The sequence below is a fragment of the Sceloporus occidentalis genome, unplaced genomic scaffold (genome assembly GCF_023333645.1).
Source record: "Sceloporus occidentalis isolate IW3139 unplaced genomic scaffold, rSceOcc1.0.p SCAF_40, whole genome shotgun sequence".
Lineage (NCBI taxonomy): Eukaryota > Metazoa > Chordata > Lepidosauria > Squamata > Phrynosomatidae > Sceloporus > Sceloporus occidentalis.
Genome location: NW_028317020.1, coordinates 7728031 through 7752539, shown reverse-complemented (window position 1 = coordinate 7752539; position 24509 = coordinate 7728031). Strand labels below are relative to the sequence as shown.

Below are 24509 nucleotides of genomic sequence, written 5' to 3'. Positions count from 1 at the left end.
TCAAACATGAAATACTCTTTCTAAATTGCTAGACCTTATGAGCTGTACTCTAATTGCCTACTTTACCTATATAGGATTATTAACCTGTTTAATTAGCCGTTAAGACAGGTATGTTCTGACAAAGCAGAATAAAGAAACATGCTATTAAATTCCTCAGGTAACATATGACGACAAGTAATTTACAGTTGCAGTTAATACAAAAGTATAGTTCTTTAATTGTTACTTTTACCTCTCTAAGTGCCAGCAAGCTGCACCAATTATGACAATGGTATACAAAACAATAGAGACCAAAATTATAAGGACTCCTTGGACAAGGATGATTTGATTGATTTTCGTTTAAATAAGAGAGACACATTGAATGATAGTAAAAACGGATTTGTGGCAAAACAAGTATGATCTTAAGGAGTAATAAATGACATAATGTTTTAAATTGGAGTTGAATAAAATAATCAATATGGTTTGCCAACATATTTAGTGGACAGTGCTCAGTCCCGTGGGTGGGATTCACAAAGATGTCACAGTCTTTGGGAAAGATTTCTGTAATGCATCAGTAACCCCATAAATATAGATCTCTGCATGAAAAGGCACATATGTTATTAAGTGTTATAAAATGTATAAATATTTCTTGGTTTAAATTTTAAAAAATAACATATTTTAGGAAAATGGCAGTATTTCATCCACAACAGAAGTACAATTTGAGGCATATGGATCTCTAATAAAATTCTACACACTGAGAACATGTTGGGTGCCTTTTAAACTAGCAAATTAGAATCATTACACACAAGAAAGTAAAATGCATAAATAAAATGCATTCCAATTTAAAAAAGTTTTACAGCTGGATTAGTGTGTTTTTATGACAAGGTGTTTGGTTTCATGAAGATTACCTATTTTATAAATATATTTTGGTGTTTGAAATAATGGTCAATTATTAAGTAATGTATTCTCAACTGAGTGCTCATCCTTTGATTGAATTGATGGTTTAAATTACTAACTGTCTCCTGCAGACAACCAAAGTAATATTTAGTGACATAACTGGCTGATAGCACATAGAGTATATGCACAATACAGTCTCAAACAAGCTGACTAGGAAATTCTAAAATATGGTTTCTATATGGTTAATAATGTGCATTCCAGGTATGATTATTACATCCCACCCCACTACCCCTTTGTTTATTCTTTTAAAAGAGAGGGATTATAAGTATAAGGACCACAAAGGACCTGGTATATAGTTTCAGTCATCTGCAATTACATATATCACCTTCATTTTAACTCTTTAAGAGCTACACACCTTACAATATGTCAGTTGCTATAGTTTAAACATTTTTTTTAATTTAAAAATTGGAATGACTAAATTCCATTAAATATAAGTTATTTTTATCAAATCTTCCTCAGTGATTTTTTTCCCTCTGTCTTGCTTTGGTAACCTGGATTCAGGTTTGTGCTGTCTAATTCTCAAATTCTATTTTCCTTGAACAAAATGCATCCTTCTACTGACCTTTAGTTTGCTTAATATACTTGGATGTCATTTTAGTCTGTGTGTGCTTTCTCCATCAAAATAAAAAACTTAAAAAAAAAAATCTCTAGTCGTAGCAAGGGTTAATAGATTTGAGTGAAACATTTAATCACCAGGCTTTTAGAAGAATAAAATGAAATCCAATCCCAACACTCAATGTATGATTTCTGGGTCCTACTATCATGAAAATACTTACCTGTTAGCTACCCTTGGGAATGTAAATCTAGTGGTCACTTGATATTCAGAACCTGCTGCTCTATTTTAAATGCTTTGAGTAAAGTTTAAAAGAAAATGAAATTATTTCCAGTTCCTCTAGACCATAAAACAGTAATTTAGCTACAGATGTGTTAACAAGCTTCCTGTTTCTGTTAGAATGGTAGATTCCCATCATCTATAGCCATTCCTCATGTTATATAAAGTTCTTATTGCATGTTAACTATATGTCTTTTAAAGTCTGCATCGTGCTGTCCTTTTAATAGCTGCACTTCTAGTTAAATGTTCTTCTTTTATGACTATTGCAGTGCACAAGCCTAAAACCTATTACATGCTTCCTACAGTATATGTGCTTTCACTTTTTCTGTGAAGGTCACACATGACATTGAACCCTTTCTAAGTAGAGTTGGAGAAGACTTGCATTCTCATTGTGTAAGGTGGTATGTTAGTGAAGCATGGATCAATGACCTCTAAAAACAGCTTCACCTGGCTGGCCACGCTAGAACAGGCTGCATGGGACAGGAATTTCTGAACTGTGACCCTCTCAAAGCCAAAATCAGAAGAAAAAGAGTTAACGGCTGCAGCCCAATATCTCAGGAGGAGTCCAGCCGATTCTTTTGTTCCCTCCCAAGTGGGAAAAAAAAAATAACTGAAAATTCAGTTCTCTATAAATATTTAAACTATGAGGTGGGAAGGGCTATGGGCTCATTCTAGCTGTGCGTGTCCAAGGAAAGGTGAGGGAGAGCTTCTGGTCACCTGTGTGTGGTGGCATCTCACAGAATGATGACAACGCCTAAGATGCATCAACTTTTTGTGACTGTCCTCACATTTCCCCTAGTTGTGCAGGCATCTGGAGGAGGTGAGGCAATCATCAATTTTATCTGTACTTGTAAGTGTAACGCAGGCAATAGACCCCTTGCTCTATAACATAACTGAAAAAAGGGTGACAAATACATGGAAAACCATTCCAGGAGAAATGGTGAAGGTTAATACAGTGAGTACATTATTTGAGCATGGCTGGGATAGAGAAAAGGCTATCCAGAACATAGGCTAGGCCAAGGATGGAGCAAAAGGTTTGACATCTAGCAATAGTAAGAAATAAGGGAAGACGAGGTGGTCTTATAGAGTTCTTCTGCCAAAATTAATGTTTATGTATCACTTTTTTCACAAATAATTATTTTGTGTTAATGGTATGGAAACAATTATTATATTTTTGTATTCCTAGTAGTGTGGTTCAAGCACAGGAGATGATAGCATGCTCAGTGGTTTTGCATTTACTAATCTTTATACATTTTGTGTACATTAAAGACCTTAAATGCTTCCAAGTTATTATGCCTTAATGTGTTTAGTATTATATTTTCAAACTTATATTTCAACACAGCTGAAGAAATGTTCCCTTATGCTGCATATATATGGAGCTTTGGAGGTCTCAACTTAGAGACCGAAAGATACTGTATTTTAAATTACAGTGTATTGTAAAGAGCTGCTACTTTAATGGCCTAACCTTATTTTTTTATCAGTGCAATACTATGCTAGTTTCTCGCATTTTTGGAACACATATTGTATTACATGAACAGTAAGATGGCTGAATTATAGGTAAATTCTAAATATGTTACAAAGCATTGAGGGCATTACTTTTGATATCATACCATGTTCTTCTGTTCAGGTCACTGGTGTTATTCCTCACAGAACCTCAGCTGTGGTGAGTAAAGTACTGCATTCTTACTCTTTGTTTTGAGCATATCAGATTTATATGTTTTATTACTATGATTAATTTATATAACACAATCACATTCTGCAGCCTTTTTCATGTCCTCACAATAATCAAAAAAATGCCTCTTTTACAACATGTTGATCTTTTTAAGTTAAAGCCATCAGTGCATTAATAACACTCCAGAAGTCTCTAGGCTCGTAATGTAAAAAATAAAAGGCTTGTACGAGTGACCTTTAATGGGTGTGAAATCAGGGTAAAAGTTGCACAATAGGCAGGATCATTTCAGTTGTTGCTATGGTATTATTAATTACAATCTGCACATTAAAGTACCCCCCATTGACTCTTTCAAACTCTTTCAAACTGATCAATCTCTCTGTGCAGCTGTGGATTAAAGCAGAGCCGTAATACAAAATGTTGGGGGTGCATTGCATGCTGTATTACTCTCAATTTGTTTTATTATGAATCTCAATTGTGTCAATTATATACAGTTATTATGGAGTTATTATGGAGCTGATAAAAGTGAGATGCCAGCTATTCACGTCAATCAGCCAGTGATATGATAAACAACACTTTGCTCTTACCTGGTAACACCAAGGGATCCACTTGTGCATTAATTAGCCTTTGGGGCCCCACCGTGTCCTACATTATACCCCTTTACTAAAGTGAATTCCATTTAAGAACTTTAGAGAAATGCATTTCTTTCAAGTAATTGCCGCCTACATTTTAAATGTTACCATTTTTAAGAACTCACTTTAATATTCTTCATGTCATCAAATGTTTTTGTTGTAAGCGCATTACACACAATGATACATTACTTTAATACCAGACTTAATTTAATTGACATCAGAAATATGTATTTGCTTTTTGAAAACTATTCGCAATGACGCACAGGCAAGAATCAGTGGCACTTACCATGTTGAAAACACAATAACCTTTATGTCTGAAATATTTATCATCCATCGGCAACTGGAATTTTGATAATATGACATACTGAGTTTATCCATACATTATATTCTGGCATAGGCTTATGGAAAGGTGGGTCAAAATGCCAGGATATAAGTATGTCACGTAATACATCCCTTACAAAAAAATACTGCAGTTTTTTGGACATGAAAAAACTGCAATACTGCACTTTTACTGCACATTTACTGCACTTTTTTTTTTATATTGCAAACCTACAGTTGTACTTCAATGTACCGCAGCTTTATTGCATTTGTACTTCTGTACATTAATAACTGCAGTAAAACTGCAGTACAGTGAAGTACAAATGCAGTAAAACTTCAGTAAATGTGCAGTAAAAGTGCAGTATTGCAATTTTTTCATGTCCAAAAAACTGCAGTATTACTTCAGAAAAACTGCAGTAATTTTTTCGTAAGGGATATAATACAATTTATTTAAACAGAGATCACTTCTAAGGCCCTACTGAAAAGTTCAGATTAATAATGAATAAAGGTTAAACATTGACTTAATTTACCCATTTGTTAATATTCATTAAGGTCAGAATGGGCAATGAAGCATTGCAGACACACTGCACACATGGCATTAAGGAACAAACATGTTCTTGTGCCAGGCTTAATTTAAAAACACTTCTGCACAACAACATATTGATGTGTTACTTGATAATTATGCGTTGATATATATGTGTGCACATGTTTTAGTGTAAGAAGAGATATATTGTCTTATTAAAAATAGGAAAGATGGGTTACGGAAATGTTAAAAAGGTGTATATCTCTTCTGCCCAGGTGCAGACCACTGGAAGGACATAAGTCACACCTGTGGAGGTGAAAAACAGTCTCCCATCAACATTGATAGATCCAAGGTAAAGAGAGACACCCAGCTTGGGGAAATCATATTCCACGGATATAATCAAGCTCCATCTCACCGCTGGAGGCTCATGAATGATGGACACTCAGGTAAGTGGTGGAGACATTTTCCCTGTGATTGGTTGCCCTCCCTCAATTATCTTTGCTGATAAAAGGTGTTCTAGCCACAGTAAAACATCATGCACACATCCTATGGACACATGCATTCTATCTCATGATCATTCAATCTATATAGTATGCAATGACACAATGTACTTACATAAATAATATAATAATATGCATGCTACCTGAATTAGCACATTTGCAAACATTTTTATATATTTGAAGCAGACAGGAACTATTTAGGGAAAGTCTCTTACTAACCATCAGAACACAGAATGTCCATACCCACTAGCTAACCAGCCCAATGCAGATCCGACCAGTGGAGAGGAACATGACAGCTTATATTGGACCAAATTGATCTCATATCAAACCAGTACAGAAGGTGACTCACTCCACCAGTCAGGTTAACTTATTATGTGTTTTTATCGAGGGAAGTAAGAAACAACAGAATAATGCCCTTTCTTTGAGTGAAAATGAGACAGTATCTCAAACCTACGTACTCTATTATGTGCCGTACTAAGAAGAAAATACTGCCATGCACTTGCTCATTTGTGGTCTTTTTAAAAAATATTATCTCTTCTCCTTTTCATCCTCGCTTGTTCTTGTACCATTTTGTTCTATGTCTACAACTAGTTTAGGTATACAGCCGGTATATTCTTCTCTCCCTGTACAGTTCTCTTGAGTCTTGAAGGAGAGGTGATTTTGGGGAACATCAACATCAGTGGTGCAGGACTTCCCAACACATACAGGGCACTGCAGTTTCACTTCCACTGGGGAAACCCCACAAAGGATGGATCAGAGCACACAATGGATGGGAAGCAATTCCCTATGGAGGTACTTGACTCCTTACAATAGGTGTGAATCAAACTTGGCAATTTAATATGTTTGGACATTTGCAACCAGGTAAACAAAGAATATTTGGCTGAAGCAGGTCTGTGCTGTCATCGTTTTATACACATGTTAGCAATTGGTGTGTCACAGCCAAGCTCAATAATTTGGAGGAGTATCCACTTACCTTTGGTGAAATAGTTTATTTTCCTGTGATGTGATTTGATAGTAACAGATATGGTTTTGGGCTACACAATTGAAATCCAGCTTGTTTAATTGAATAACTAATTGCTGCCAATTATTCTAGAACAAGATTAGCTAATATGTAAGATACATGATGTCATTTGTTCATTAAGAATGCTGATTGGCTAACCCATCATCAAAGCAATTTATTTCTCTACTCCCCTTGATTTTTCTTTCAACTTAATATGGGTTGACAGTCCAGCTGTACTAGCTTACTTAACTCTACTATGTATTAGATGTTATGGTTAGAACAGCAACCGCCATACCTGGAAAATCTCCAGGTTTGACTTAGAGTATCTTGCTGCCTTCCTGAGTCTCTGTGTCAGGTTTCTCTTTCTCTAGCCAGGGGAATGGTGTTTGGTTCTTCCTAATGTTTGCTCTACATTTACCAAAATTGCTCTTTATGCGTAAATGTCAAATACCTCGTATATAATCAGATGTATTCTTGTTTGATACAGTTACATATTGTTCATATGAATGCCAAATATAACAGCATTGTGGATGCCAAGAAGGACCCTCAAGGCTTGGCCGTGCTTGGATTCTTTTTCACTGTAAGCTTTGCTCAAAACACAATGATGCCTTAGCCACAACAGTCTTCCATTTGTGGTTTCATCTGACTTTTCTTAATTTGTAGGTCGGTGAGATCGACAATCCTAATTATAACACGCTGGTGGCTGCTATGAAGAACGTGTCTTTGGAAGGTAAGTATGCATTAGTTTTTGTTTTACATATTTTGCACTTTAGAATATTTGCTTGGGTATAAGGCAAACTATATAAGACATATACCATTTGTATCTATTTTACATTTCTTAAGTATGTCACATCTATTGTGTTACTTATTGCTAATCACAGGGATCTGCTACAGATTGTGGCTACTCACCCCTATTAAAACATGCATTCACATATGTTTCCATCTGTGAAGTTTCTCAATTAAAAGGTTTTAAAAAAAAAACAAAAAAAAAAAACATGGAATAAAACATTCCAGTCCAGCACAGAAGTGAGAACATTATAATCCTTTGTTCTCTTAAAGTAATTGGCATTAGATAGCAAGGATAAATATATTAATCTAATTTTAGGTAGTTTTATGGCTTATGTAAAAATCACATTACTGGCTGTGAGGTTGCTGGGCAGGCACGAAAATATGCAGTAATTTTCCTGACTATATGAAACATCCGTTTGTCTGTTTGTCCTGCTGTTGCATTTCAGGTGACTACATAGATTTGACTTCAACATTTCCCCTGGAGTCTCTCCTTCCCCCCCATGACAAGCTAACTCGGTACTATCGATATCAGGGCTCACTCACCACTCCAGATTGCTCTGAGGTTGTGATTTGGACTGTGTTTGAGCAGCCAGTTACTATCAGCCGTTCACAGGTAGGTTAAGTAATTTATGATCAGGTATCTCAGTTATGTTATGGAAAGGAGCATCAACACACCTATTCCCCTACTGACATAGATTGTGCGCCCCACTTTAAGCTTATTGAAAACCTGTGCCTGGAAAATATAATGCAGTTCATTGAGAGGTAAAGTTGAGGGACCAGAAATCTACCTCATCCTCCTTCTGTAGCCATGGGTCCCACACCTCTCAGGATTTATAACATCTATTGTGTGTGTTATAAAATGTCTGCATCGACAGAAAAGACTTAGTAAGCTACTACTGGTGTGTGTTCTTCTGATTAACAACAGGGAAATATATAGGGATATATTTACATTACCATAAAACTCATGCTAGTTGTTTAGATGTTTGAAGATGAAACCGTATTTGTATGATTGCGATGAAAACAAACAGTTAAAAATTGACCAGCCCGTACATTTGTGTAGATGAGAAATGTGTCTTGACATTATCTATGAGTAATGTGCAGAATTTGCAGCAAACTACATAGGACAATGTACTTCTATATTATGTCTTGACAGCTTCGGATTTTTACAGACACTGCTCATTTCAGTGCTAAAGGTGAAAGCCTTCTCAAAATGACAGACAACTTCCGACCACCTCAACCTCTCAATGGTCGCAAAGTCTGGGCCTCAGTGGATGCCACCATAAGCCAATCAAATGCTCTTAGTGCCTCTATCATCACACTGTGTCTAGCAAGCTTGGCCACCAAAGCTCTTCTCCTCTTCTAAGAAGCCATATTGGTTTGTATCGAATTCTCTAGCCTTTTCTTGGCAAATACTTCAGGAAATGAAGAAGAACTGCTCCAAATACAAATCCACCAATAAAAACCTGTCCATATTTGGTCCTGGATGCAGGCATTTTAAAGGGATCGCCATTAGAAAATAGCTTGGTGGTTCTATATGTCCATGTTCTTCAGCTATACCATCATGTTGGCACAGCCTAATCCGACAGTCCAAACCTGAGTTTGTTCTGATATCTACAGGCATGAGTTTATTATTATATCAGGAAAATGAAAGATTATTATTTGAAGAGAAATTATAACCCCCAAGTAAATTACCATAACAGTTTATAGCAGTAGTTGGTCTACCTAAACACCATCTTTTTTGGTAGAGTGCGCTCTTAAATGTGCTTGATAGGGGCAGGCATTTTGTTTTTCAGACCCCTATTCAAATCCAATTTTGATTAAAGAGCTCAGTAAAGTCAGAATTCGGAACTCCTGTAAATCTGAACTTTTATGACACATGTAAGCAGACAGGTGTCATTGGTTATCTCATGGTTTATAAGCAATCTTACCACAGTAAAGATTATTTTTCTTTATAGGCAAGACAATAAGTAAACTACTGCCAGCCATGTTATTTTGGAACTGTACAAAACTGCACAAAAAGGAAAAATAAATAAATTCAATTTATTGTATACTGCTTTCTACAAAAGTGCATTATACATTTGGTGCTGATATAATAATTATCACGGATTAAATTACCTTTCTATATAAAAATGTGACCTGGTGTGTCCTGGTAATTTGAAATGCAATACAGCTTGAGTAGCAATCGAAAAACACACAGGGGTTCATTTTCTCAAAAGTAGTGGCAGCAGGAGAGTTTAGGTTAGATCACACATTTCAACTCATCAACCTCACTATGGTTTTTGAAGGGACATTTATTAGGAGTTCATCTGGCTAAAGGGACCAAGTTGGTCCTGCACAATACACAGAGGTCAAAGCTGGCCTTGCACATAGAGGCTAATGTCCCTTCTTGGATAGGGGGTCTCCAGCATTGGCCCTTTTTTAAATACATGATGTTGTTGTTGAGTTGAAATGTTCTATCTGCTGTCTACCTACAAGTAGCTGTTGCAATGTATACCCCATATGGTGTCTGCGTTACACTGATGACAATGTTTTATTGTCATCGTGCCCATTACTACTTTTATATCAAGCAACACCTATTTAAAATAATAAAACCCTGTGTGTGTATTTCTAATACAAGGACATTGTGTAGAGTCCATTGCACATTTCCCATGCATCTGCAACTCACTTGGTTAACCTGAGATATGGTTAATGTAACAAGGCATATTGTGGGTTATTTTAACAGCAAATCTGGTACAACATAAAAAAAAAAAAGGATTCTTACCTACATGACAACCAACCGTATGTTCCTGTTAATTGCAACAACTTTGCCACTTTGGTTCAGAATTATTCAAAGAAAATTAAAAGAAAAAATGTACCTTATTTTGTATTTTTTTAGCAGGAACACTGAAACCTTCTTTATCAAGGTTTAGTGCTGGATGTCACCTTGATAAAATAGTTTTTCATGGGTTTGCACATCGATGCAGCAATAATTTAATATGTAAATGTATATATAAATATATACTTGGGTTTTCATGCAATAATGTGGAATATAATTACTGAGAGCAGTACTGCCATTACAAACACATAGACATTCACAACAAGAGCAGGAGCTGTTAAAGTGACGCACATTTTAAATGTTATGTTTTTGTCTTACGTGTTTATATACTTCACATAAAATTTTGTTGGTATGAAGTAAACAGGCAACACGTAGGGAAAAGCAGCACACGTTCCTCTGGGATGTGCCAGCAGATTTGGCAGCAAATTTCAGCCGGCGGCAGCACAACTCTGCCGTTAACATTACACCTCTGCTAGCACTTGCTAAACTTTTTTAGTTTTCGTATGTCTAGGAAAATCCTTTCGGTGTGAAATCTGTACCAGAAAATTATCATAAATTCCCTCAGAGATTAACAGTAACCCCTTCACTACCAAAACAGCTCAGTATTAGCTCATTAAATTCTCCTTTATAAATCTTTAGAGCACTTGTGCTTTAATCCCTTCTTAATTGCAAGGCTCCAGTGTAACACTACACTATACCTTACAGACTGCTTTTCAGCACTGTTTATTACATGGGGCATTTACAAGGCACACCTTCTGCATAGAATGATAATTGGTTTTCACCATGGTTTGAATTAGTGGAAAATGATATGTTTTCCTTATTTCCGAATTCAGCAAAAGTGAAAAGAAACCTTATCTCAGAGGTATCCAGCTTCTCGCACCTCTAAGACTTACTAAACCGCTGTTGAGTTCCCTCCTTAGCTATCATTAGACTGGCTCCGTTACTCAGATTATATCTTTGTGCCTTTCTTTCATCAATAACTCAGATTAGAGCACTGACCTCCATACCAGCACATCATCATGCTGTCCTTTCCATCATCTTTGTCATCCTCAACAAGTGACTGATGAAGAACATGTCCAACACCACGCTATGCAGTTCTTTAAAATAAAGACACGTGAAGCCAAAATGAATGATCGGGACTTAATAATTGGCATTTTGTCTCCCTCCCACTACCATTTCTGGGAACACTCAGCGATTCTACTCCAGTCTCAAGGTGAATGGCCATACTCTGATACAGTCTGAATCTCACTCCACATCGTGTGGTGTGCCACAGTTAAAAATTCTGCTTGAATTCAGGTGATTTCGTAACACTTTTACCTCCAGACAAACTATTGTTTACATAAGTAATATTATTAGACGCACTAGCTACAATTAGCAAAAATGTTTTTTATGATGCAGGTTTACATACCTAAAAAACATTCCTACAAGAAATCATCCATTTGTATAAATACATTCATCTGTCTCAATTATCGGTTCAGTCTTTGATTTACAGATGCACACTCTCCTAGTTAAAGCATGTCTGTTTAAGAGTCATCCATCTGATGGAAAAAGAAAACAGAAATATTAAATTACATTTACAAAAACAAAGATCAATATTATTTTATTCCATCTTTCTTCAATGAGATTTTAATCATTTCTATATACACAACTGTCCATACTGAAATTACACCAAATATTTTCTAGTCAACAGCGACTATAAAGTTGTTTTTTTTCACAAATATGTCCATCATCTAGCTGAAATGGGCCAGGACTATATTATGCAAAGAGCTTTAACCTATCCCTGCATTGAATATTACAGTGAATGATATGACAAAAAGCTGGGGACGGCTTCCGTGTTTATACACTGGGAAATATTTAAGATGAATGGGGAGCTAAATTGGCTGTCCCACTGAGCAAGTCAATGTTCCTGTATGGTAGGCAAATAAAGGTGCCAAGTTTCTGTAAGGGAAAAAAGAAAATCAAACAGAAAAATGTTAACGCTTTGCATGCCAGATAACAAATGATTACAGAAGACATGTATGGTGTTACTAGCATATATCCTGTAGAGGTTTAGGTACCTCCCTTGCACAACAAGTCCTTTAAACCCCAAGATGTACCTCTACGGTGCACCTATCAGCAAGTACAAATGTATGTCTGGCATGGCAATTGTGCATTTGCTGGGCTCTCCAGATAATCTTCATGAGCAATGCGTGACATAGGCACATAGCTCTTCAATGCGCTTTAGCAGTAGAAACTCCATTTTGTGGCAGAGGAGCCACTGTTCCATTGTTGAACTTTCGATTCCAGTTCCCATTGCATTGTCCATTGCCTGTTGCTTCTTGTGACTTGTTAGCTGGCTTGTGCTTTTGCTTTGTGGCAGAAGGCAGCACAGGATCAGAGTCTGATCTTTTCCCTACACTTGATACCAAAGCATTTTTAGCTGCAATGGTGGTCATGGCTCTTAGAAGCACTTGGTTCCTGCTAGGGCCTGACTGAGGAAGCAGGGATGGCACAGACTTTGCTTTTATCTGCCCATCTAATCTGACTGGCACATGTGCCTCTTGTTCTTCTTTACGGTTAACCTTCTTAAAGACGTTTTTCCACTCAGGATGCTTCTCGGATGCTGGTGGCAGCACGGTGTCTTTGGCTGGACAGTGATGGCAGCACACCTTTACATCTTTGTGGAGTGCCCTTATTTCTTCACGTAGCTCTGTTCTTAAAGTCTCCATACTAGACTTCATCTCCAGCCGTAGTGCAGTCAGCTCTGTATGCAGATTCCCCTCCAGCTCTGAGACAAGGCATGTTGGGCTTGAGCACTGACAAAGCTTTTTACCATCTTTTGTTTTGTGGTTCTTGCTTTCCTCAGGATAAGCCCTTGTACCTCCTTTTCCATGGGTTACCTTATCCACCAGTTCTATCATTTGATTCCTGGGGCTGTGCTCTCTGACCTGAGCTCGAATCTGTCCTCTTAGTTGTGCCAGTCGTAGGTTGGTTTTGCCTTTTTTGACCGTTCCATTTTTGATAGCTGTGTGACTGTCTTGCCGTTTACCTTGGGTATCATGATCCACAGGTGTGAGGGTTCCTGCACTCTGGGGGGATATGGAAGGACTTTCACCATGTGATTCAGATATTGTGTAGAGTAGCCCCATTGTGCTGTGCGTTGTCATCTTAACTCTGGAAGAACTGAAGATTCTAAAACACCAAATCCTTTTACCCTCAAGAGAACTGTCGTCACAGATACTGTGGTAACCACACATAACCTATAGCATGCTAGAACAAGATAAGAGCCCAGGGATCAACAGAAATTACTTGTTGTTCTGTATCATTCTCCAGGGGTGAAAATACATTGTATTCATACATATACTTGGGGTGGCGACAGGTTTTAAGGGCCCCTGATTTGAAACACATCTACCACATGTGGCTGACTTAATTATTCAAATAAATAATGTAATGCATATCCTAATTTAATGCTTTGTGTTCCCAGCATCTACTGCTATTTAGAGACAACACTCAACTCCCTGGGGATTTATTATAGTTGTTGCTGCTCATCCTTCACGAGCACCCTGAGGACATGATGACACCAAGAAGAGGATTAGGTACCACACAAGTCAAAAATGCTGATACACCAAATACTTTACCCTTTCAACACTGAGTCTACCCTGTATCCCAGGCATTCTGAACTAGTAACATCAGTAATTAAATATTTGAAAGAAAATAATCACATGGGGTTCTCCATAATCTACAGTATGTATCCATTTTTATTCTCAATAAACTGTTGAATGCGGCTGAATGGTGTTCTATAAATAAGAGAGCACACTAACTGCTAAGTGGATTTGAAACATATTAAAATGATACATTACATTTCATTGATGTTGTTTTACATAATGATGGGTACCCTTAAAACAGATTAAAAGGGACCACATTGCTACTCCTTCACCATTTCACTAACTTCTACTTGTTAGTAATGGCCTGCACCCACATACATGAAGAATGTATCTGTCCATGGTTAGGTACCAACATAGCCTAGACATATTTGGGAACTCTCTGGGTCTGACCCAAAGTCTGCACGTCAGTTTAATCGCTCTCTGGGCAGACAAGTAGTGTTTCACCGCATACACTCACTACTTACTTCCCACCTACTCCTTGCCCTCTAAAGATTGTTAGGGGCAACTATGTCCTTGTACATGGCTACCACAGCCCCAACATGAAGCCACTCATCCAGAACAGGGAGAGTTCTTGGTAGCCTACCCTGCAAAGTATGGTTAGGACTGTTTCGACTGCAAGGCTGCCATTTTGACCACGTAAGGTAAACCATGTGGTCTTAGTGCACATTTGTGTTACTAGAACTTAGTACTGACTTTATGGGCTCCAGGAACTTTTTTTATTTAGGTTACTGAAGTTTAATCCATAACCCACATTTTGTAGTTTCACAAGCATACATTTAGTTCTACATATTTTAGAAACCTATATGTGTAGTCACACATTACAAAACTATTTTTAGGATGGATTGTTTCAAAAGGTTTAATTAAAGTGGAAATTGACTGTGAAATGAGCATGCAAAGAAGCACTTTAATTTGACAATACAATTGAAGCCATTGTGTGTAATGATTTCTGGACAATGACAATTTCCTCACTGTGAATTCAGCTCAACAAGCTGAGGTAGCAATTTGACCCCAGCTTAGATTAATCTTTGAGTATGCCTGTGTATGCCATTTCTTTTCTATTGTAATTAAGCTTTATGTATGAGAATAAAAAATGACAACATTTTATTCTCACATTAAGATTTTTTTGTCCAAAGCAAGATAACGCTAAGGATAAAGTAGGATTCTAAGCTAAAAGCGGTGCATATTTTGACTTTTTTTAATACACAGCCTGTGATATAACTCTTACTTACTTACTTAAAATGTATTCTTTTTCCGACTTGAATCCAAGAGGAACAAAACAGAAAGCCCCAGGAGAGAGCATGGAGCAAGAAGGGCGCATGACTGAGGGGACGACAGGCAGCCCTCTCCCCCTCCCGTTTTCCTGTTTTTAGTAAATTTGCTGAGTCAGCTATGGGGGCCGGCGGGCAATGTTGATTGACGGCCCTGAGCTGACGATTGATAGGTGTGCATCACCTTACTGTGCTTAGGGGTGGGGGTCACTATATATATGGGAGCCCACCCTGATTAGGTCACTTTTTCGATTGACCAGGAAAGCTTTCCCTCCCTCCCACCCCTCTTTTTTCTGTTTCTTGGTGGTTGGTTATCAAGCTGGCATAGCGCAAGGGTTAACCACCTTAGGTGTGGTTTGACCCGTGGTGCACAGGCCCTCGGCCTAAGTGCAGGACACTCCTTGGGCTTGTGCCTTGGTGAATCCTAGCCGTGACAATGGCTGCCGGTGGTCTCTACGTTTTTATGGTTTTACGCCTGTGCCAGCCGGTTCGGTTGTTTACAATTTAGGGTTACGATTTGTAGCCTTTATATTTGGTTTACAATTGTTAGTTTTAAGGCTTGCACGTGTCATAGTAAGTCGGGTGGTGCGGCACGTGCATTGCTATATTATATACTATGTTATATGTGACATCCAAAAATAGTTACCGGCACTCCAGGGACTTCTTTAAATAATCACTCCAGAAACTCCAGTGGTTCTGGGATTTTTGCTCACCGTTATCAGTGGTCCTGTATGTCTTCCATTTTCGAATAATTGCTCCCACAGTTGATTTCTTCGCACCAAGCTGCTTGCCTATTGCAGATTCAGCTCTTTGGTCTTGGCCATAGTGGGGTTTGGAGTGTGACTGTTTGAGGTTGTGGAGAGGTGTCTTTTATACTGAAAACAAGTTCAAACAGGTGCCATTAATACAGGTAACGAGTGGAGGACAGAGGAGACTCTTAAAGAAGATGTTACAGGTCTGTGAGAGCCAGATATCTTGCTTGTTTGTAGGTGACCAAATACTTATTTTACAGAGGAATTTACAAATGAATTCATTAGAAATGCTACAATGTGATTTCCTGTATTCTTTCCCCCCATTCTGTCTCTCATAGTTGAAGTGTACCTATGGTGAAAATTACAGGCCTCTCTCATCTTTGTAAGTGGGAGAACTTGCACAATTGGTGGCTGACCAAATACTTTTTTGCCCCACTGTATAGTCTCTGCTCTAACTATCTAATGACTAAAAACTGAACTCCGAAAAATGTGTATATTTGAGAATATCCGAAGTTGTAATGAGTAATTCACTGCTTGTAATTGACTGGCAGGTATTTTGCATGTTGTGTTTTATATGTGCTATGGTTAAGTACATTTAAGTAGGACCCTCTTCATGCTTTGATTCTGTAAGTCCAAATTGTCATATGATCCACTACTTGTTATGTCCTGCTAACTGATTTTACAGCACTGCAGAATATGATGGAGCTATATAAATCAATAAGTAATTAATAATAGAAGCACTTTCAGTGGTTAACCAAAGTTGTATAATTAAAGCATACCTCTTTACCAACTGAATGCAGTTTTTTCACACACTGCATTTCGGTATTAGGTCTGTAAATCCATATGTTTTGATGGTAAACGTAACAACACTAGTATTAAATGTACTAGAAATTACCTTTTGTGTTGATAATGATTGGATTGCCCATGGAACCTGATCTATTGGGGTTTGTTACATAACCGGCAGCTCTGTTGCGTAACTCTGATTTTTTGAATCACCAGGGGAACTTTGATTGAACAGTGGTGGAATTTCCCATACCAGTCATCTATACCACAGCTCAACTCATTAAGGACCACCAAATTACATAGGTGTAGCCATTGGCTTAACATGCATGTTGCATTTTTATGCTCACACAGCATGGTGCCAGGCATATTCAGCTGCACACTGCAGCACCCCAATGATCCCATAGAGTATGCTAAATGGTCAGTCCGGGTCAAGGACACAATTTGTGGATTGCATTGCTCATCATTTTACAGAGATGTCTGGTTTGTAAATTTCGTTAGGTCCCTCGCAAACAGAGCTTACATGGTTGGACATGTAATACTCATTTATCAAATGGATTATGAACACTTAGCAGACGTCTGATAGTAAATACTTATCTTTGTTTTAGTCCCATGGTTTTAAGACCGTCTGACCTCACTTGGACCTTTGTAACAATTGAACATGAAATGTGTGATGAGTTTTATATAGGCCTTTATTTGGAATTGGTCGTGCAGACTAACTGATACACAAAGAATTACTGTACTTAGTGATAATAAGCAAAACCTGTCAATCTAGTTTGTTATTGTAATTTGATTTTGCAATACTAATATTATTATTTTACTGTGTATAATTATCCATAAATAAAAGGAACACTCCAGCCATCATATGCACCTTAATGAATATGATAGGTGGGTGGTCGTATAGTTACATTTTCGAAGTCTTTTTTGCAAATGCAGAGGGGTTTCTGCAGAATCCACAAATGTTTTTGCCCCTTTTCCCACTCCCTATCTGAATTCCCTGCAGGAGCTGCATTCATCCGAATACATCAACCTGCATGTGATGTACCCACCTGTAATAAGCTCCAGCATGGGCTTTGATGAACAGTGCATGTGGTTGTCTGTTTAGAGCCCAGTGTGCGTGTGTGTGTGTGTGTGTGGGGGGGAGGTCCTGCCACTGATTGGCTGCTGCTAATTGGAATTAACTTAATTGGAAATACTCTACTGCCACTGATTGACAATTTAAGCAGCCAATCAGTGCCAAGAAATTTTGGATCATGAAGGAAGAAAAATGATTTTGCACTATGGCTGCGAATGTTTTCTTTTCTTTTGGAAGAATGCATATACCCTCAGAATACTTTGATATGTATCCTTCCATAGTAGTGGTGTCAGGGACATTAGGCTGCCCCTTTAGTGATTACCACGTAACGATGTAATTTATGTGTTGGTTATAAAGTGCACACAGCATTTGCAATTATGCCCTGAAAGGAACAGTGATGTTGAAATAAAGCCTATATGTAAAGCGTCCTATGAGAGCCAGCTGGCAATTGGAAGAACAAACCCAGCCTCAGGGCACGAGTTCTGAATGACAAACAATTAAACCAGCATCTAAAACTAAGCTGCTAATGAGTTTCAGTTAAGAGGTTGGAGAGAGGTTAATGGGTCTTGCAAATGGCGATCGCAGACCTTCACCTAATTCACTGGAGACTTGTTTTACCTGCTCATAGGAGTGTCACCTAGAATAAAGTGTTCACTGCCATGTAGCTTGTTTTACTGCTTTCTCAACATTGCTCTACATAGAATTTAACCTTTTTATTCTGCTGTTATTTCTTCATAGCTATTAGTTTCATTTAAGTTTAAGCATATATTATAATTGAATATTTAAAACAAAGCTTTTACTATATATATATATATATATATATATAATTTTTGATGCTGCTGTTTCCCCAGGAGTCAAGTTTAGGGATATAGGTTGTTTGTGGCCTAGGGGGAGAGTTTTTCTTGCTCCAAAAAAGGAAAAATAAAGCCTCCCAAATATCTTAACTTGACGTGGAATTTCTAATGTCCCTTTTGTGAAAATCTGGCTCAAACTTTCTTAACTGACAGGAGACTTTTTGAAGAGACAGTTGGGTAATAGTAAAAAATCTAACACATATTTATTATGGAGGATTGCTGTCTTAATGTATATTTATGTCTTCTTTATTAAATCTTGCTGGGGCATTCTTTGGCAGCGGAGGAGTTTATTCAGCTTGTTAATTGTGCATGTAGGTTAGGATATTTACTTGCATTCTTGTTTAAACAAGATCACTGAGCCATAATAGTGACAGTCTGTATAATAAGAGGAGGTTATAGTAAAACTGGGAGCACTGGTACAAATTTATTGGATTACTATCTCCTCTTTGCATTAAGTAGGGGTTGCCTTTATGGTGGTCTAATGGAGGCAGCAGACATTTCAAGTCTCTGCATATGAATTAATATCCAATAATAATTAAGACCAGTGGTGGGGTTCAATTTTTTTAGGAACCACTTCCGAGATTTCGTACTAAAAACTAAAAACCTCACACACACGCAGGCAGTCTCACTCACACACACACAGACTCAGGCAGTCTCTCTCTCACACACACAGCTCAGGCAGTCTCTCTCATATACACACACACACAGACTCAGGCAGTCTCTCTCACACACACACACTCAGGCAGTCTCTCACACACGCACACAGAGACTCAGGCAGTCTCTCTCTCTCACATACACACAGACTCAGGCAGTCTCTCTCTCACACACACACACACAGACTCAGGCAGTCTCACACACACACAGACTCAGGCAGTCTCTCTTTCACACACACACAGACTCAGGTAGTCTCTCTTTCACACACACACAGACTCAGGTAGTCTCTCTTTCACACACACACAGACTCAGGCAATCTCTCACACATGCAGACAGAGACTCAGGCAGTCTCTCACACACATAGACTCAGGCAGTCTCTCTCTCGCACAAAGAGACTCAGGCAGTCTCTCTCTCGCATCACATTAATTAACTCTGTCACCAATTTCTTATAGGCATCTTTGTCACTAAATAGCTTCCCATAGTCCCATGTTTAATGACAAAGATGCCTATGGAAAACTGGGGACAGAATTTGCCTTTGCCCCCAGTTTCCCATAGGCATCTTTGTCACTAAACATGAGATTATGGGAAGCTATTTAGTGACAAAGATGCCTATAGGAAATTGGGGACAGAATTTGCCTTTGCCCCCAGTCTCCCATAGCCATCTTTGTCCCAGCCTCCCACTGCCAAGCATGCCCCCAGTTACATCAACTTACTTAACTGAAGACCCCGCTGCTGCCGGCGGCTCCGCCCACCCTCCTCACTGAAGGGGGCTGACACCGCCCACAAAGGTCATTGAGCAGCGCTGGTGCTGCCCACGAAAGTTATTGAGCAGCGCCGGCTGACTCACTTCTATTTCGAATCGACAGGGGTGTTTTAAGAAGCCGTCCCCGTTGATCCGAAATAGAATTGAGTCAGCTGGCCAGTGCGACTCAGTGACCTTCGTGGGCGGTGACAGCCCTGTTCAGTGAGGAGGGTGGGCGGAGCCGCCGGCAGCAGCGGGGTTGTCTGCATCGCACAGACGTCCGCTGCTGCCGGAAAGGAGAATCCAAGTCCCCTGTAACGCCGCGGGGGATCTGGATCCTAAACCCAATTATAGGCTGCACAACCACTTTAAGTGGGTGGAACGTGTGGCCTATAATAGGGTAATTAAGAAACGTTTGGCGCGAACCGATCATTTTTTAAGAAACGGTTCGCGCGAACAGGTGCGAACCCGCTGAATCCCACCACTGATTAAGACCCAAAACTGCTGGATGTATACATTATACATGAGCGTACATATATGTCATATGTATCTGCTCTTAAAAAGCATCTGAAATCCACAAATACATGGACATATTCACTAAAGCGAGAGTTGGCAGGAGAGCTGGAGAATTGTGGTTCAATCTCCTTAACTTCACTAAACATTTTGAGGTCCAACATGTAGGATCTTCTGCTGCAGGAATAGCTTGGCTATGGCTGTATACTGCATGTTTAAATCAGGACTATCCTAACCCATTGAACCAGGGCCGGACTGGCCCACCGGGATGCCGGGAATTTCCCGGTGGACCGGTCAGTCCATGGGCTGGTCGGCCCACATACCCACATTCAAAACAGCTGCTGAGCGGCTGCAAGCGGGATTGAAAGCGGCACCTGGGCCGCCTCATGAATTTAAAGGGGAAGGCTTGCACACACCGCGGCGCCCAATGGTCGTGCCTCAGCACTTCGTCCCATGTCTTAAAAGGGGTGGGACGAAGAGCTGAGGCACGGCCATTGGGCGACACGGTGCGTGCACACTGGCCCCTTTAACTTCATGAATGCCGGCCTCCACCCTTTGCCCTCACCAGACGCCAGAAGCAGTGGTAAATCGGGGGGGGGGGGGGTGTTATATGGGGGGGGTTAAGGCTTTTCTGGAGGCAGAGTGGCATAAAGGGGGTTAAAAGGCATATCATGGGGCAGAGTGGCATATAGGGGGTATAAGGCATTTCTGGGGGCAGAGTGGAAAATAAAAGGAAATAAAAAAAATATATATTTTTCTCAATCACAGCTTTTATTAAATTTGAAAAAATAGTTTACATTAAATAATTAAGAAATAAAAGTTTCTTACAAGAATATCGTGAAAAAAATGTGATCACTTTATTTTGTTCCACTGAATAGAATGGAACTTTTTCATCTAAAAATGTTTGCAGTAGCAAATGTTTTGAATCCATTATGTCTAAAGTATTTCATTTATTAGGGCCTTTTAACACTTTTGCTCTCTGGCATTTTAATACAAATAACGTGACAAAAATAATGTTTTATAGTTATTTGTACGGCAAATAGTGTGACTCGGGCATGTGTTGCATGTATCGACTGCAAGATAAACTATATAGGGCTGGTCTCCAAATGTTTCCAGGGCTGCTTTTCAGTCCTAGTCCGGCCCTGCATTGAACTGTGCATTACACAGGGCCTGCCCAAATCCTTTAGCAAATAGATCAAAAGGACAACAGATAAGTTATGGGCTGCATTCCACAGTCCTCTCTGTTCTCTCACAATAACATAGAGCTACCATTTCACCTAATGATTTACTAGTAAACTGGCAAAATACGTAGGTGATTCGTCCCCGTCAAACCTTGTAAGTTTGAATGATACGTGTATGTGCCTTAAAATAATGAAAATGCGAATCATAATTGATCTTTTATAATATACTATACCAGCCATTTAGTTTTGATAAACCTATTGGTTTGTAAGTAGTCAATAGAGATCTTTTACAAATTTGCAATAATGCCTGTGTTATGCTTACAAAAATACACTAGAGGGAGCTATAAGACTGGCATGTGATTTTCTCAAAATGATGTCACAAAGTGACTTATTAAAATTCTTCACTCCCAGAGGGATTCTCTTCCAAACCACTTGTTAACGTTTATTTTTTTGGTAATGCTTATTGGAGCAATGGCTACATTTACAACAACGTATTCCACAGTAAATCTTAGGCATACATGTAGTATAATGATCAGATCTTCCAGAAGATTCCAGAACTATGTTTTGTGAAGAAAGGCGTAATTTGTTTTAAGAGAAAAAAAAAGCCATAATAATGCCATGTCTTATGATTGCAATCAAGGTCTCTATCAGAAATCTTGGGGCCCAGTAGAGGCTTAAAGCTGGGGATGTTTCCATTCAATTGTCCAGCCTATTGCTCCGCCAGTGTACCCACATCACCCCGGCTTACAGTCCTCCCATAAGCACACCTTATGAGAGTAATGGAGAGCCTTAGGTTACTGGCATCTGGTTACAGTATTTCCTCGGGGGGGGGGGGCACGAAAACATACTACACATTAATAGACACGGATCACCGATTCTATGCCATAATCAAAAGTCTATAATTGTAAAAAAAAAAAAAAAGCTCATAGCAGCATAATCGATGCAAGTTTCACTGTTAACGATCTAATCGTCATCATTGTTAATTGGCTATTTAATATCCAGAAAACAGAAATGGGGTAAATAAAACACATTCATAAATACTCATATCAAGAAAGCAAACTAATCTACTGCTCAGTAAAAAACAGTAGCTATTACAACAATTGAAGATACATTCTTCAAAATAAATGTTATATTGTAACATAAGTGTATCTCACATGAAGGAGAAGATTGAGGATTATATTATTAACCAGTTAGGTTCTTGGCATGAGCTAGGCCTGATATAAATAAAAAGGCTAAATCTTTTTCAGGAAGCACCCCAAATTGAATTCCTCGTTTAAGCCTTTAGGGGACATACACATCAGGTTATGGATCCACCTGCACTCGCTTTTGAGTATAAATCTCCTCACCTAGGTCCTATTTTGACCACTGAACTGAAATGTTGAATCCTAAATCTGTTTTCTACCCTGTTGGTAGAAGGGATGCAGTAATAGATTCACACCATAAACTAGTGGAAGAGGAGTTGATCAGACTTGCACAGAGACACTGGAAAAGGGGTGCTTTGAGTACCAGACCGAAATATCTAGTCATGAGGGAGTTAGATGGGAATGTCGACAAAAGTGGGGCAGTACGACAATTATCTGACGTTAATACCTATACTGAAACTATATAAGTCTCTTATAGACCCCCCAGGAAGACCCATGAATGAATGTTTTTTCCTGTGTCTCTGTGCAAGTTTCTTGAAGGCTTGAGTGCCATCTAGATCCCTTTAGTTATACAGTAACCTTTATTGATTATTCATAACTGTCTTGGTATTTAATTAGGTGTAGCTGTTGGCGTATATGGAAAATGTAGATGTAACATAAAAGCAGGTAAAAATGTCTGAATATATAGATGGACGTATTTCAGCTCATATGTGTATAAGTAACGTAATGAGCATTTTTACTAACATATATTGTGCATACTGTTATCTGCTGAACTATAAAATATAAATGTAGATTGAGATCATGTTTATATAAAAATATTAGTTTATACAAAACCATCAGGGCAATTTTGCTGAAAATCGTGACATTATGAATTATGCCATTTTATTGTAAAATATGATTGATTGCTATAATTTATATTATATATAATCCAGATCATGTATTAACTGTTAGAGTTACATTGACACAATCAGCATTATGTAACATAACATTATTATTATAATTTTTTTTAAATAATTTATCAATATTTGATATATTGTTACAAACCCTGTAGCATGAGGGCCATAAATGTCACAGTTAGGGGTCTTAAGCACAGTCCTAGGGCAATCAGGCTCAGGAACACCAACTTGCAGCAAAACAGTGCTTTATTTTTAACTGTTCAAACAAAATACCCCAAAACCAAATCCTAAAAAGAAACAACCTAGCTCCCAGTTGGAGCGTCTCTAACTACACTATGCTGGCCTAAACTGACCAGCCTAGACACCCACCCAGACCCAGCTAAGCCAGGCTTTGGAAAACCTCCCCCAGACCGATTTTTAATGCGACATTGATTTCCGCTTCCTCTGGATGTGCAGCCGCTGGTTGATGAAAGCAAATCCCATTAGCTTTCTCTGTAAACATTCTTTCGATTACCAAAAACAGGTCTTCACTGACCATTTGGGAGGAAAACATTACATTAAGGGGCACATTACCTGTAAAACAAAAGTTTCATAGTTTGGCTGTGAATACGGACCCGGGGTCAGTTGTTGCACCCAGAAGAATCTCTGTATTGGCGTTTGAGGCGGCTGGAGTGTGGCCAAGATTTATGTGTGTTTGGATTTGCTTTATTGGTGCAGTCAAAATGACTCTGCACAACTATATCTTTAAGGTTAGGGGTTCTACATGCTGTTAACAATGGTCACCAAAATTGATTTGCAAAAGGGAATCATCTATGTATAAGAATATTCCAATGTTAAGTGAGGCCTTTTCTGAGAAGCTCCCACTGTTCACTGTTATGATTCTAACCTTAGCAGGTCTCTCCTCCTTCCTTTCCAGGGGAAAATAGGGCCTTATCCCTGCTAAGGCTCTTTACTCGCTGATATTCCCATTTTTATAATTTTCTCACAGTACCCTCGA

At 38.6% G+C, this 24509-nt stretch overlaps 1 protein-coding gene across 1 annotated transcript; it reads left to right on the top strand.

The window, feature by feature from the left end:
* Positions 1–2524: 2524 nt before the first annotated feature.
* Positions 2525–8559, top strand: LOC149290329 (carbonic anhydrase 15-like). Its single transcript, XM_089489493.1, has 8 exons — positions 2525–2585; positions 3393–3428; positions 5183–5353; positions 6039–6199; positions 6895–6987; positions 7071–7137; positions 7643–7809; positions 8350–8559. The coding sequence occupies exons 1-8, from the start codon at positions 2525–2527 to the stop codon at positions 8557–8559; spliced, it is 966 nt and encodes a 321-aa protein (XP_089345619.1).
* The last annotated feature ends 15950 nt before the right edge of the window (positions 8560–24509 follow it).

Bases quoted from the DNA above. Each gene is read 5' to 3' on its own strand.
- LOC149290329 (XM_089489493.1), top strand. From the start codon at position 2,525: ATGCATCAACTTTTTGTGACTGTCCTCACATTTCCCCTAGTTGTGCAG. The intron at 2,586-3,392 runs GTGAGGCAATCA...TCTTCTGTTCAG, and splicing joins TGTGCAGGCATCTGGAGGAG to GTCACTGGTGTTATTCCTCA. The intron at 5,354-6,038 runs GTAAGTGGTGGA...CTCCCTGTACAG, and splicing joins CATGAATGATGGACACTCAG to TTCTCTTGAGTCTTGAAGGA.